Source organism: Pseudophryne corroboree, chromosome 9 (genome assembly GCF_028390025.1).
Source record: "Pseudophryne corroboree isolate aPseCor3 chromosome 9, aPseCor3.hap2, whole genome shotgun sequence".
Lineage (NCBI taxonomy): Eukaryota > Metazoa > Chordata > Amphibia > Anura > Myobatrachidae > Pseudophryne > Pseudophryne corroboree.
In genome coordinates this window covers 328,537,516-328,554,138 of record NC_086452.1, presented here as the reverse complement: position 1 = coordinate 328,554,138, position 16,623 = coordinate 328,537,516, and the positions used below count along the sequence as shown (strand labels likewise).

At 47.8% G+C, this 16,623-nt stretch overlaps 1 protein-coding gene across 1 annotated transcript in view; it reads right to left on the bottom strand.

Moving 5' to 3' along the window:
* GCAT (glycine C-acetyltransferase) overlaps nt 1-16,623 on the bottom strand; it is a 116,064-nt gene that overhangs the window by 37,417 nt on the left and 62,024 nt on the right. The window contains exon 6 of the mRNA XM_063940530.1: nt 15,579-15,661. Within this exon, the coding sequence (XP_063796600.1) occupies nt 15,579-15,661 (83 nt within the window). The remainder of the gene's footprint in view (nt 1-15,578; nt 15,662-16,623) is intronic.

Sequence of the window (16,623 nt, the reverse complement as noted above, 5' to 3'; positions counted from 1 at the left end):
TCGGAATCAACTGTGACTTCGGTAGATTTAGAATCCAACCGTGTTGCTGGAGCACTCTCAGAGAGAGCGCCACACTGCTCAGCAATTTCTCTCTTGATCTCGCTTTTATCAGGAGATCGTCCAAGTATGGGATAATTGTGACACCATGCTTGCGCAGGACCACCATAATTTCCGCCATTATCTTGGTGAAAATCCTCGGGGCCGTGGAAAGTCCAAACGGCAACGTCTGAAATTGGTAATGACAATCCTGTACAGCGAATCTCAGGTATTCCTGATGGGGGGCATATATGGGGACATGAAGGTACGCATCCTTTATGTCCAGAGACACCATAAACTCCCCCTCCTCCATGTTGGCTATTATCGCTCTGAGTGATTCCATTTTGAATTTGAATCTTTTTATGTACAGGTTTAGGGATTTCAGATTCAAAATTGGTCTGACCGAACCGTCCGGTTTCGGGACTACAAATAGGGTTGAGTAGTAACCTCTTCCCTGCTGGTGCAGGGGAACCTTGATTATCACTTGCTGCATACACAGCGTTTGAATTGCAGCTAACACTACATCCCTCTCCGATGTGGAAGCTGGTAGGGCCGATTTGAAAAATCGGCGTGGGGGCACCTCCTCGAATTCCAGTTTGTAACCCTGGGAAACTATTTCCAACACCCAGGGATTCAGGTCCGAACTGACCCAGGCCTGACTGAAAAGTCGAAGACGTGCCCCCACCGGTGCGGACACCCTCAGGGGAGCCCCAGCGTCATGCTGTGGGTTTTGGAGCAGCCGGGGAGGACTTTTGTTCCTGGGCACCTGCCGCAGCAGGTGCTCTCTTGCCTCTGCCCTTACCTCTGGCGAGGAAAGAGGATCCCCGACCTCTTTTGGACGTGTGCGACCGAAAGGACTGCATCTGATAGGGTGTTACTTTCTTTTGCTGTTGGGGAATATATGGTAAAAAATTTGATTTACCTGCTGTAGCTGTGGAAACCAGGTCCGTCAGCCCAACCCCAAACAATACATCCCCCTTATAGGGTAGTACTTCCATATGTTTCTTGGAATCCGCATCACCCGTCCATTGGCGAGTCCATAAGGATCTTCTCGCCGAGATAGCCATGGCATTGGCCCTAGAAGCTAGCAATCCAATGTCCCTTTGAGCATCCCTCATAAATAAGACTGCGTCTTTTATATGGGCTAGAGTTAGGAATATAGTATCCTTATCCATAGTATCAAATTGATCTGTCAGCTCATCTGTCCAAGCTGCAATTGCGCTACACACCCATGCCGACGCAATCGTCGGTCTTAGCACAGCACCCGTATGAGAATAAATACCCTTTAAGGTAGTTTCTTGCCTGCGATCTGCTGGGTCTTTAAGGGCCGCTGTGTCAGGAGACGGTAGCGCCACTTTCTTGGATAAGCGCGTCAGGGCCTTGTCCACAGTAGGGGGTAATTCCCAAATCTCCCTGTCCTGCTTAGGGAAAGGGAATGCCATAAAAATTATTTTGGGGATCTGCGGTCTCTTATCCGGAGTCTCCCAAGCTTTTCCAAAGAACTCATTTAATTCATGAGATGTGGGAAAATTAATAATCTGTTTCTTTTCCTTAAACATGTGTACCCTTGTGTCGGGGACTGAGGGTTCATCCACAATATGCAACACATCCCTTATTGCCACAATCATACACTGAATAGTTTTAGTCACCCTAGGGTGCAATTTTACTTCGTCATAGTCGACACTGGAATCAGAATCCGTGTCGGTAGTAGTGTCTTGTGTTAAGGGACGCTTTTGAGACCCCGACGGACCCTGTGAGTCGGTCCAATCTGAGGATTGACCGCCTGATGTCCCCCCTAAACCAGCCTCATCAAGCCTTTTATGTAAAGATGCCACACTTGCATGCAACGTATGCCACGTCCATCCAATCAGGAGTCGGCACAACAGACAGGGACACACCACTCATTTGCTCCACCTCCACCTTGGAGAAGCCTTCCGCCTCAGACATGTCGACACACACGTACCGACACCCCACACACACAGGGATTTGCCTATAAGGGGACAAAACCCCAACAAGGCCCTTAGGAGAGACAGAGAGATAGAGTATGCCAGCACACACCCAGCGCTTAAAAACACTGGAATATACAAACCAGATAACGCTTTTATATGTTTATAATCGTAATCTCCACTCACTGCGTCTCCAAAGTGCCCCCCTCCTCCTTTTTCCAACCTGTGAAGCTCAGCAGGGGAGAGAACAGGGAGCCAGCGTTTTCTCGTGCAGCCTCTGTGGAGAAAATGGCGCTGGTTAGTGCTGAGGATCGGGCTTTGGTCCCTTCATCATATATTAATAAAATGGCGGGGGTCCTCGGATTTACTGTCCCCCAGCCTAATCCACCTTATTTATGGCCAAATCGAGGTTTATTGCTGCCCAGGGCGCCCCCCCCCCCTGCGCCCTGCACCCTTCAGTGCCTGCTTTGTGTGTGTGACTGGGAGCAATGGCGCGCAGCTTACCGCTGCACGCTTACCTCATGAAGATCTGATGTCTTCTGCCGCCTGAAGTCTTTTCCTCAATACTCACCCGGCTTCTATCTTCGGCATCTGTGAGGAGGACGGTGGCGGCGCGGCTCCGGGACGAACCCCAGGTGAGACCTGTGTTCCGACTCCCTCTGGAGCTAATGGTGTCCAGTAGCCTAGAAGCAGTGCCCAACTTTGCAAGCCAGCTCTGCTTCTCTCTCCTCGGTCCCACGATGCAGGGAGCCGGTTGCCAACAGGACTCCCTGAAAATAAAAAACCTAACAAAATTCTTTTTCCACAGAAAACTCTGGAGAGCTCTCTGCAGTGCACCCATTCTCCTCTGGGCACAAGATCTAACGGAGGTCTGGAGGAGGGGCATAGAGGGAGGAGAGTTCTAAATTTAAATATTCAGTGCCCTGTTCTTGCTGAAGCCGTCCATATCCCAAGAGTACTCCAGTGACCCCTAGTGGATGAAAAATAAATATCCAAATGGCCCTTAGTAGAAAAGAGGTTCCCCACCCCTGCTTTAAATGATCAATTTTTGTGTACATTTTATGCAGTGCTTTGCACTCTAATTACTATTACTGTACTTGTAAAACAATTATGCCGGGGATTGTATTGGAAAGATCTTTTATTAAGTCTATAGGAAATTCCATAGTATATAACTGGCAAAAATGGACCATTCTAAACTCTACAAATAAATAAAAAAACAAAAATCAAATCAATAATCGATAAAATAATCCATGAAAGGTAGTGGCTGGGAAAAAGTAGCGCATGCCCTTTATTTAGAGTCTATTACATGTGAACCCTGTATGCAAGTAGGATAACATTCTGACTTTGGCAGGAGCTAATAATTCATCCCTGGACTGTGTCAGACTTTGGAGGATCCAGTCTCCACTCATGTTGAAGCTACTCTTTTTTTTGTCATACAGGCAGCACATTCTTCATCGTCACCACTTACTTGTATGGAACCATGGCTTCGGCGGTTACTGCATTTTTTTTTGTTTCCTACTACTGTTCCAACTACATGAGTTTTTTTCTTTGTTGTGTTTTGGAGGACAAAATAGTTTCAATGAGATTGGAGGATTTAATAGCGTATTTTTGCCTAGGAGGGCATGCATCCCCAGAGATGGTGGAAAGAAAGCGTTGTCCTGGACTTTCAACGGAATACCTTTTGTACCTTCCAGCCACTTTTAATATGGAAAAGGTACATTTTGACCAAAGAAATACATACATACATACATACACGCACACACACACAAAGACATGCAACAGATAATAAGAATTTACTTACCGATAATTCTATTTCTCGGAGTCCGTAGTGGATGCTGGGGTTCCTGAAAGGACCATGGGGAATAGCGGCTCCGCAGGAGACAGGGCACAAAAAGTAAAGCTTTAGGATCAGGTGGTGTGCACTGGCTCCTCCCCCTATGACCCTCCTCCAAGCCTCAGTTAGGATACTGTGCCCGGACGAGCGTACACAATAAGGAAGGATTTTGAATCCCGGGTAAGACTCATACCAGCCACACCAATCACACTGTACAACCTGTGATCTGAACCCAGTTAACAGTATGATAACAGCGGAGCCTCTGAAAAGATGGCTCACAACAATAATAACCCGATTTTTGTAACTATGTACAAGTAATGCAGATAATCCGCACTTGGGATGGGCGCCCAGCATCCACTACGGACTCCGAGAAATAGAATTATCGGTAAGTAAATTCTTATTTTCTCTATCGTCCTAGTGGATGCTGGGGTTCCTGAAAGGACCATGGGGATTATACCAAAGCTCCCAAACGGGCGGGAGAGTGCGGATGACTCTGCAGCACCGAATGAGAGAACTCCAGGTCCTCCTTAGCCAGGGTATCAAATTTGTAGGATTTTACCAACGTGTTTGCCCCTGACTAAATAGCCGCTCGGCAAAGTTGTAAAGCCGAGACCCCTCGGGCAGCCGCCCAAGATGAGCCCACCTTCCTTGTGGAATGGGCATTTACATATTTTGGCTGTGGCAGGCCTGCCACAGAATGTGCAAGCTGAATTGTATTACACATCCAACTAGCAATAGTCTGCTTAGAAGCAAGAGCACCCAGTTTGTTGGGTGCATACAGGATAACAGCAAGTCAGTTTTCCTGACTCCAGCCGTCCTGGAACCTATACTTTCAGGGCCCTGACAACATCCAGCAACTTGGAGTCCTCCAAGTCCCTAGTAGGCGCAAGGCACCACAATAAGCTGGTTCAGGTGAAACACTGACACCACCTTAGGGAGAGAACTGGGGACGAGTCCGCAGCTCTGCCCTGTCCGAATGGACAAACAGATATGGGCTTTTTTGAGAAAAAAACCCACCAATTTGACACTCGCCTGGCCCAGGCCAGGGCCAAGAGCATGGTCACTTTTCATGTGAGATGCTTCAAATCCACAGATTTGACTGGTTTTAAACCAATGTGATTTGAGGAATCCCAGAACTACGTTGAGATCCCACAGTGCCACTGGAGGCACAAAAGGGGGTTGTATATGCAATACTCCCTTGACAAACTTCTGGACTTCAGGAACTGAAGCCAATTCTTTCTGGAAGAAAATCGACAGGGCCGAAATTTGAACCTTAATGGGCCCCAATTTGAGGCCCATAGACACTCCTGTTTGCAGGAAATGCAGGAATCGACCGAGTTGAAATTTCTTCGTGGGGCCTTCCTGGCCTCACACCACGCAACATATTTTCGCCACATGTGGTGATAATGTTGTGCGGTCACCTCCTTCCTGGCTTTGACCAGGGTAGGAATGACCTCTTCCGGAATGCCTTTTTCCCTTAGGATCCGGCGTTCCACCGCCATGCCGTCAAACGCAGCTGCGGTAAGTCTTGGAACAGACATGGTACTTGCTGAAGCAAGTCCCTTCTTAGCGGCAGAGGCCATAAGTCCTCTGTGAGCATCTCTTGAAGTTCCGGGTACCAAGTCCTTCTTGGCCAATCCGGAGCCATGAGTATAGTTCTTACTCCTCTACGTCTTATAATTCTCAGTACCTTAGGTATGAGAAGCAGAGGAGGGAACACATACACCGACTGGTACACCCACGGTGTTACCAGAACGTCCACAGCTATTGCCTGAGGGTCTCTTGACCTGGCGCAATACCTGTCCCGTTTTTTGTTCAGACGGGACGCCATCATGTCCACCTTTGGTATTTCCCAACGGTTCACCATCATGTGGAAAAACTTCCCGATGAAGTTTCCACTCTCCCGGGTGGAGGTCGTGCCTGCTGAGGAAGTCTGCTTCCCAGTTTCCACTCCCGGAATGAAACACTGCTGACAGTGCTATCACATGATTTTCCGCCCAGCGAAAAGTCCTTGCAGTTTTTGCCATTGCCCTCCTGCTTCTTGTGCCGCCCTGTCTGTTTACGTGGGCGACTGCCGTGATGTTTTTCCCACTGGATCAATACCGGCTGACCTTGAAGCAGAGGTCTTGCTAAGCTTAGAGCATTATAAATTTACCCTTAGCTCCAGTATATTTATGTGGAGAAAAGTCTCCAGACTTGATCACACTCCCTGGAAATTTTTTCCTTGTGTGACTGCTCCCCAGCCTCTCGGGCTGGCCTCCGTGGTCACCAGCATCCAATCCTGAATGCCGAATCTGCGGCCCTCTAGAAGATGAGCACTCTGTAACCACCACAGGAGAGACACCCTTGTCCTTGGATATAGGGTTATCCGCTGATGCATCTGAAGATGCGATCCGGACCATTTGTCCAGCAGATCCCACTGAAAAGTTCTTGCGTGAAATCTGCCGAATGGAATTGCTTCGTAGGAAGCCACCATTTTTACCAGGACCCTTGTGCAATGATGCACTGACACTTTTCCTGGTTTTAGGAGGTTCTTGACTAGCTCGGATAACTCCCTGGCTTTCTCATCCGGGAGAAACACCTTTTTCTGGACTGTGTCCAGAATCATCCCTAGGCACAGCAGACGTGTCGTCAGGATCAGCTGCGATTTTGGAATATTTAGAATCCATCCGTGCTGTTGTAGCAGTATCCGAGATAGTGCTACTCCGACCTCCAACTGTTCCCTGGACTTTGCCCTTATCAGGAGATCGTCCAAGTAAGGGGTAATTAAGACGCCTTTTCTTCGAAGAAGAATCATCATTTCGGCCATTACCTTGGTAAAGACCCGGGGTGCCGTGGACAATCCAAACGGCAGCGTCTGAAACTGACAGTGACAGTTCTATACCACGAACCTGAGGTACCCTTAGTGAGAAGGGCAAATTTGGGACATGGAGGTAAGCATCCCTGATGTCCCGGGACACTATATAGTCCCCTTCTTCCTGGTTCGTTATCACTGCTCTGAGTGACTCCATCTTGATTTGAACCTTTGTAAGTGTTCAAATTTTTTTAGATTTAGAATAGGTCTCACCTAGCCTTCTGGCTTCAGTACCACAATATAGTGTGGAATAATACCCCTTTCCTTGTTGTAGGAGGGGTAATTTGATTATCACCTGCTGGGAATACAGCTTGTGAATTTTTTCCCATACTGCCTCCTTGTCGGAGGGATACCTTGGTAAAGCAGACTTCAGGAGCCTGCGAGGGGGAAACGTTTCGACATTCGAATCTGTACCCCTGGGATACTACTTGTAGGATCCAGGGGTCCTGTACGGTCCCAGCGTCATGCTGAGAGCTTGGCAGAAGCGGTGGAAGGCTTCTGTTCCTGGGAATGGGCTGCCTGCTGCAGTCTTCTTCCCTTTCCTCTATCCCTGGGCAAATATGACTCTTATAGGGACGAAAGGACTGAGGCTGAAAAGACGGTGTCTTTTTCTGCAGAGATGTGACTTAGGGTAAAAACGGTGGATTTTCCAGCAGTTGCCGTGGCCACCAGGTCCGATGGACCGACCCCAAATAACTCCTCTTCCTTTATACGGCAATACACCTTTGTGCCGTTTGGAATCTGCATCACCTGACCACTGTCGTGTCCATAAACATCTTCTGGCAGATATGGACATCGCACTTACTCTTGATGCCAGAGTGCAAATATCCCTCTGTGCATCTCGCATATATAGAAATGCATCCTTTAAATGCTCTATAGTCAATAAAATACTGTCCCTGTCAAGGGTATCAATATTTTTAGTCAGGGAATCCGACCAAGCCACCCCAGCTCTGCACATCCAGGCTGAGGCGATCGCTGGTCGCAGTATAACACCAGTATGTGTGTATATACTTTTATATGATATTTTCCAGCCTCCTGTCAGCTGGCTCCTTGAGGACGGCCCTATCTATAGACGGTACCGCCACTTGTTTTGATAAGCGTGTGAGCGCCTTATCCACCCTAAGGGGTGTTTCCCAACGCGCCCTAACTTCTGGCGGGAAAGGGTATACCGCCAATAATTTTCTATCAGGGGGAACCCACGCATCATCACACACTTCATTTAATTTATCTGATTCAGGAAAAACTACAGGTAGTTTTTTCACATCCCACATAATACCCTCTTTTGTGGTACTTGTAGTATCAGAAATATGTAACACCTCCTTCATTGCCCTTAACGTGTGGCCCTAATAAGGAATACGTTTGTTTATTCACCGTCGACACTGGATTCAGTGTCCGTGTCTGTGTCGACCGACTAAGGTAAACGGGCGTTTTAAAACCCCTGACGGTGTTTTTGAGACGTCTGGACCGGTACTAATTGTTTGTCGGCCGTCTCATGTCGTCAACCGACCTTGCAGCGTGTTGACATTATCACGTAATTCCCTAAATAAGCCATCCATTCCGGTGTCGACTCCCTAGAGAGTGACATCACCATTACAGGCAATTGCTCCGCCTCCTCACCAACATCGTCCTCATACATGTCGACACACACGTACCGACACACAGCACACACACAGGGAATGCTCTGATAGAGGACAGGACCCACTAGCCCTTTGGAGAGACAGAGGGAGAGTTTGCCAGCACACACCAAAAAACGCTATAATTATATAGGGACAACCTTATATAAGTGTTTTCCCTTATAGCATCTTTTTATATATTTCTAACGCCAAATTAGTGCCCCCCCTCTCTGTTTTAACCCTGTTTCTGTAGTGCAGTGCAGGGGAGAGCCTGGGAGCCTTCCCTCCAGCCTTTCTGTGAGGGAAAATGGCGCTGTGTGCTGAGGAGATAGGCCCCGCCCCTTTTTCGGTGGGCTCGTCTCCCGCTCTTCAACGGATTCTGGCAGGGGTTAAATATCTCCATATAGCCCCCGGAGGCTATATGTGAGGTATTTTTTTGCCAAAAAATAGGTTTACATTGCCTCCCAGGGCGCCCCCCTCCCAGCGCCCTGCACCCTCAGTGACTGCCGTGTGAAGTGTGCTGAGAGCAATGGCGCACAGCTGCAGTGCTGTGCGCTACCTTAAGAAGACTGAGGAGTCTTCTGCCGCCGATTCTGGACCTTCTTCTCTTTTCAGCATCTGCAAGGGGGCCGGCGGCGAGGCTCCGGTGACCATCCAGGCTGTACCTGTGATCGTCCCTCTGGAGCTAATGTCCAGTAGCCAAAGAAGCCAATCCATCCTGCACGCAGGTGAGTTCACTTCTTCTCCCCTAAGTCCCTCGTTGCAGTGATCCTGTTGCCAGCAGGACTCACTGTAAAATAAAAACCCTAAGCTAAACTTTTCTAAGCAGCTCTTTAGGAGAGCCACCTAGATTGCACCCTTCTCGGCCGGGCACAAAAATCTAACTGAGGCTTGGAGGAGGGTCATAGGGGGAGGAGCCAGTGCACACCACCTGATCCTAAAGCTTTACTTTTTGTGCCCTGTCTCCTGCGGAGCCGCTATTCCCCATGGTCCTTTCAGGAACCCCAGCATCCACTAGGACGATAGAGAAATAGCTTGTATGTCACTTAACACATATGATTAGACAAGAGGTTAAGACAAGAGGTTAAAACAGGAGAATTTTAGGAGAAAGGTTTCAATGAACAAAGGGGTTAAGCCCTAAAGTGGTAATAGGATGGTCCTTTCCCAGATGTTATCACTCTTTAAAACCAGGTGTACAAATACCGTAGGTGTAAATTACTTTTATGAATAAACAGGCAGAAGAGACCATCTCCCTTACATACACTAAAAAATAAGAATTTACTTACCGATAATTCTATTTCTCGGAGTCCGTAGTGGATGCTGGGGTTCCTGAAAGGACCATGGGGAATAGCGGCTCCGCAGGAGACAGGGCACAAAAAAGTAAAGCTTTTACCAGATCAGGTGGTGTGCACTGGCTCCTCCCCCTATGACCCTCCTCCAGACTCCAGTTAGGTACTGTGCCCGGACGAGCGTACACAATAAGGGAGGCAATTTGAATCCCGGGTAAGACTCATACCAGCCACACCAATCACACCGTACAACTTGTGATCTAAACCCAGTTAACAGTATGATAACAGAAAGAGCCTCTTAAAGATGGCTCCTTAACAATATAACCCGAATTTGTTAACAATAACTATGTACAGTATTGCAGATAATCCGCACTTGGGATGGGCGCCCAGCATCCACTACGGACTCCGAGAAATAGAATTATCGGTAAGTAAATTCTTATTTTCTCTATCGTCCTAAGTGGATGCTGGGGTTCCTGAAAGGACCATGGGGATTATACCAAAGCTCCCAAACGGGCGGGAGAGTGCGGATGACTCTGCAGCACCGAATGAGAGAATTCCAAGTCCTCTTTTGCCAGGGTATCAAATTTGTAGAATTTTACAAACGTGTTTTCCCCCGACCACGTAGCTGCTCGACAGAATTGTAATGCCGAGACCCCTCGGGCAGCCGCCCAAGATGAGCCCACCTTCCTTGTGGAATGGGCCTTAACAGATTTAGGCTGTGGCAGGCCTGCCACAGAATGAGCAAGTTGAATTGTGTTACAAATCCAACGAGCAATCGTCTGCTTAGAAGCAGGGGCACCCAACTTGTTGGGTGCATATAGTATCAACAGCGAGTCAGATTTTCTGACTTCAGCCGTCCTTGAAATGTATATTTTTAAGGCTCTGACAACGTCCAACAACTTGGAGTCCTCCAAGTCGCCAGTGGCCGCAGGCACCACAATAGGTTGGTTCAGGTGAAACGCTGATACCACCTTAGGGAGAAAATGCGGACGAGTCCTCAGTTCTGCCCTATCCGAATGGAAGATTAGATAAGGGCTTTTATAAGATAAAGCCGCCAATTTAGATACTCTCCTGGCGGAAGCCAGGGCCAGTAACATAGTCACTTTCCATGTGAGATATTTAAAATCCACCTTTTTCAATGGTTCAAACCAATGGGATTTGAGGAAATCTAAAACTACATTTAGATCCCACGGTGCCACCGGAGGCACCACAGGAGGCTGTATATGCAGTACTCCTTTAACAAAAGTCTGTACCTCAGGAACTGAGGCCAATTCTTTTTGGAAGAATATTGACAGGGCCGAAATTTGAACCTTAATAGATCTCAATTTGAGACCCATAGACAATCCTGATTGTAGGAAATGTAGGAAACGACCCAGTTGAAATTCCTCCGTCGGAACACTCCGATCCTCGCACCACGCGACATATTTTCGCCAAATGCGGTGATAATGTTTCGCGGTGACTTCCTTCCTTGCCTTAATCAAGGTAGGAATGACTTCTTCTGGAATGCCTTTCCCTTTTAGGATCTGGCGTTCAACCGCCATGCCGTCAAACGCAGCCGCGGTAAGTCTTGAAAGAGACAGGGACCCTGTTGTAGCAGGTCCCTTCTCAGAAGTAGAGGGCACGGGTCGTCCGTGACCAACTCTTGAAGTTCCGGGTACCAAGTCCTTCTTGGCCAATCCGGAGCCACTAGTATTGTTCTTACTCCTCCTCACCGTATAATCTTCAATACCTTTGGTATGAGAGGCAGAGGAGGAAACACATATACTGATTTGTACACCCAAGGTGTTACCAGTGCGTCCACAGCTATTGCCTGTGGATCTCTTGACCTGGCGCAATACTTGTCCAGTTTCTTGTTGAGGCGAGACGCCATCATGTCTACCATTGGTCTTTCCCAACAGTTTATTAGCATGTGGAAGACTTCTGGATGAAGACCCCCCTCTCCCGGGTGAATATCGTGTCTGCTGAGGAAGTCTGCTTCCCAGTTGTCCACGCCCGGGAAGAACACTGCTGACAGTGCTATTACGTGATTCTCCGCCCAGCGAAGAATCTTGGCAGCTTCTGCCATTGCACTCCTGCTTCTTGTGCCGCCCTGTCTGTTTACATGGGCGACCGCCGTGATGTTGTCCGACTGAATCAACACCGGTTTTCCTTGCAGGAGTGGTTCCGCCTGGCTTAGAGCATTTTAGATTGCTCTTAGTACCAGAATGTTTATGTGAAGAGACTTTTCCAGGTTCGTCCATACCCCCTGGAAGTTTCTTCCTTGTGTGACTGCTCCCCAACCTCTCAGGCTGGCGTCCGTGGTCACCAGGATCAAATCCTGTATGCCGAATCTGCGGCCCTCCAATAGATGAGCCTTTTGCAACCACCACAGAAGATATACCCTTGTCCTTGGCGACAGGGTTATTCGCAGGTGCATCTGAGGATGCGACCCTGACCATTTGTCCAACAGATCCCTTTGGAAAATTCTTGCATGGAATCTGCCGAATGGAATTGCTTCGTAAAAAGCCACCATTTTTCCCAGGACTCTTGTGCATTGATGTACAGACACCTTTCCTGGTTTTAGGAGGTTCCTGACAGGTCGGATAACTCCTTGGCTTTTTCCTCGGGAAGAAAAACCTTTTTCTGAACCGTGTCCAGAATCATCCCTAGGAACAGCAGACGTATCGTCGGAAAACAGCTGCGATTCTTGGAATATTTAGAATCCAGTCGTGCCGTCGAAGAACTACTTTAGATAGTGCTCTTCCGACCTCCAACTGTTCTCTGGAACTTGCCCTTTTTAGGTCGTGCAAGTAAGGGATAATTTAGATGCCTTTTTTCTTTGAAGAAACATCTTTTCGGCCATTACCTTGGTAAAAAGGCCCGGGGTGCCGTGGATAATTCAAACGGCATCGTCTGAAACTGATATTGACAGTTCTGTACCACGAACCAGAGGTACCCTTGATGAGAAGGACAAAATTTGGACATGGAGGTAATCCTTGATGTCCAGGGACACCATATAGTCCCCTTTTTTCCGGTTCGCTATCACTGCTCTGAGTGACTTTATCTCGATTTGAACCTTTTATGTAAGTGTTCAAAACATTTTAGATTTAGACTATGTGTCACCAAGCCGTCTGGCTTCAGTACCACAATATAGTGTGGAAAAATAATACCCTTTTCCTTGTCGTAGGAGGGGTACTTTGATTATCACCTGCTGGATATACCGCTTGTGAATTGTTTCCAATGCTGCCTCCCTGTCGGAGGGAGCCGTTGGTAAAGCAGACTTCAGGAACCTGCGAGGAGAAGATGTCTCGACTCTCCAATCTTTACCCCTGGGATAATACTCGTACGATCTAGGGGTCAACTTGCGAGTGATCCCACTGCGCCCTGAGACTCTTGAGACTACCCCCCCACCTTGAGTCCGCTTGCACGGCCCCAGCGTCATGCTGAGGACTTGGCAGACGCGGTGGAGGGCTTCTTTTCCTGGGAAAGGGCTGCCTGCTGCAGTCTACTTCCCTTACCTCTATGTCTGGGCAGATATGACTGGCCTTTTGCCTGCATGCCCTCATGGGAAAGGAAAGATTGAGGCTGAAAAGACGGTGTCTTTTTTAGCTGAGATGTAACTTGGGGTAAAAAAGGTTGGATTTCCCAGCTGTTGCTGTGGTCCCCAGGTCCGATGGACCGACCCCCAAATAACTCCTTCCCTTTATACAGCAATACTTCCATCTGCCGTATGGGATCTGTATCACCTGACCACTGTCGTGTCCCTGACATCTTCTGGGAGATATGGACAACGCACTTATCTTGATGCCAGAGAGCAAATATCCCTCTGTGCATCTCACATACATATATATAGAATGCATCCTATTAAATGCTCTACATGAATAAAATATTTTCAGTCAGGGAATCCGACCAAGCCAACCCAGCACTGCATCTCCAGGCTGATGGCGATCGCTGGTCGCAGTATAACCACCGTATGTGTGTATATACTTTTTAGGATATTTTTCCAGCTTCCTATCAGCTGGCTCCTTGAGGGCGGCCGTATCTGGAGACGGTAACGCCACTTGATAAGCGTGTGAGCGCCTTATCACCCTAAGGGGTGTTTCCCAACGTACCCTAATTTCTGGCGGGAAAGGGTATAACGCCAATATTTGCTATCGGGGTAACCCTACGCATCATCACACACTTCATTTTATTTTATCTGATTCAGGAAAAACTACAGGTAGTTTTTTCCACTCCCACATAATACCCTTTCTTGTGGTACTTGTAGTATCAGAAACACGTAACACCTCCTTCATTGCCCTTAACGTGTGGCCCTAATGAGAAATACGTTTGTTTATTCACCGTCGACACTGTATTCAGTGTCCGTGTCTGTGTCTGTGTCGACCGACTGAGGTAAATGGGCGTTTTTAAAACCCCTGACGGTGTTTCTGAGACGCCTGGACCGGTCCTAATAGATTGTCGGCCGTCTCATGTCGTCAACCGACCTTGCAGCGTGTTGACATTCTCACGTAATTCTCTAAATAAGCCATCCATTCCGGTGTCGACTCCCTAGAGAGTGACATCACCATTACAGGCAATTTCTCCGCCTCCTCACCAACATCGTCCTCATACATGTCGACACACACGTGCCGACACACAGCACACACACCGGGAATGCTCTGACAGAGGACAGGACCCACTAGCCCTTTGGGGAGACAGAGGGAGAGTCTGCCAGCACACACCAAAAACGCTATAATTATATAGGGACAACCTTATATAAGTGTTTCTCCCTTATAGCATCTTTTATATATATACAATATCGCCAAAATCAGTGCCCCCCCTCTCTGTTTTAACCCTGTTTCTGTAGTGCAGTGCAGGGGAGAGCCTGGGAGCCTTCTCTCCAGCTTTTCTGTGAGAGAAAATGGCGCTGTGTGCTGAGGAGATAGGCCCCGCCCCTTTTACGGCGGGCTCGTCTCCCGCTATTTTTGAAGTTAGGCAGGGGTTAAATATCTCCATATAGCCTCTGTGGGCTATATGTGAGGTATTTTTTGCCTCTAATAAGGTTTTTATTTGCCTCTCAGAGCGCCCCCCCCAGCGCTCTGCACCCTCAGTGACTGTTGTGTGAAGTGTGCTGAGAGGAAAATGGCGCACAGCTGCAGTGCTGTGCGCTACCTTTATGAAGACTCAGGAGTCTTCAGCCGCCGATTTTGGACCTCTTCTCTCTTCAGCGTCTGCAAGGGGGCCGGCGGCGCGGCTCCGGTGACCATCCAGGCTGTACCTGTGATCGTCCCTCTGGAGCTAGTGTCCAGTAGCCAAGCAGCAAATCCACTCTGCACGCAGGTGAGTTCACTACTTCTCCCCTAAGTCCCTCGTTGCAGTGATCCTGTTGCCAGCAGGACTCACTGTAAAGTAAAAAACCTAAGCTAAACTTTCTCTAAGCAGCTCTTTAGGAGAGCCACCTAGATTGCACCCTTCTCGTTCGGGCACAAAATCTAACTGGAGTCTGGAGGAGGGTCATAGGGGGAGGAGCCAGTGCACACCACCTGATCTGGTAAAAGCTTTACTTTTTTGTGCCCTGTCTCCTGCGGAGCCGCTATTCCCCATGGTCCTTTCAGGAACCCCAGCATCCACTTAGGACGATAGAGAAATATTAAATATTTGGATTTGTCTAGTTACAATTGCTGCTTTGCAATTTCTTTTTATTCCTTCAGGTACCTGTCCTATTTTCACTGATATACAAGGATTGAATAGACTACCAAAATGCTTACAATAAAAGTACATAACAAAAAATGTAATCAAACAAGCATTTGAAAAATTAAGTGTATTGGTTGATCATGCCAACATGAAGTTGATTTCTTGTCTTCCTATTGGTAGCCTGGTAATCCCTCTGTAATATGATGGCTATGAGTTGTGGACCATTAGTCTCCTTTAATCTGCAAAATTTGTTGTTTTAAACAAGCAAATAGGATTTTATGTGAAGAGGAAAGTTCTACATTAAAAAAGGTTTTGATTATCCTTGTATACAATGTTATTTTAGTGGTCACTGACCTGCAGCTCCACCCAGTGCTTTGCCAAGAGTGGAATTCACAATTGTCACCTGGTCCATGACTCCCGCTAGCTCATCTGTGCCCCTTTATAAAAAAATAAATAAAATATAAGAGATAGGGGGGTTGAGCAAAACAAATCAATGATCTATGGAACACAAACTCGCTGGCTGTACGAGGACAATCTGCATGTACTGTACTAATTGCCTTCTGCAGGCAGGCTAATTAGTGCTGCAGAATGCAGCCCCCATTATTATCAGTAGAGACTATGGGGGTCATTCCGAGTTGATCGCTCGCTAGCAGTTTTTAGCAGCCATGCAAACACATTGTCGCTGCCCACTGGGGAGTGTATTTTAGCTTTGCAGAGGTACGAATGCATGTGCAGCAGAGCGACTGCAAAAATTTTTTGTGCAAAACAAGACCAGCCCTGTAGTTACTCTTCGTGTGCGTTGATTCTAATGATGTAGGGACAGCTTTTGACATCACACACCCGCCCAGCGAACGCTCAGCCACGCCTGCGTTTTTTCTGCCACGCCTGCGTTTTTCTAAGCACTCCCTGAAAACGGTCAGTTGACACCCAGAAACGCCCACTTCATGTCAATCTCCTTGCGATCGGCTGTGTGTTTGCAATCGTCGCTAGAACCAGTGCAAAACCACAATGGACTTTGCACCCGTACGACGCACGTGCACATTGCGGTGCCTACGCATGCGTAGATTGTTTTTTACACTGATCGCTGCGCAGCGAACAACGGCAGCTAGCGATCAACTCGGAATGACCCCCAATGGTCTAACCCTTATGTACAAAACTCCACAAAATTGAGGTTTTCAGAGTTTGGCTTAGTTAGTCTCATAAAAAGATTAACAAATGCCGGCAAATGAAGACTTTCCATTGTAACTGTTGTATCGATGCAATGACAGATAAGGGAGACTTCTTAGGGTTCCGCTGGTGGACTATCCAGAGAATAATATCGATATTTATAAGTATCAATATTAGATGCTGCACATGCACAACTGCTGTCCACTCTGGGTCCGTAGTGCAGGACTGATGC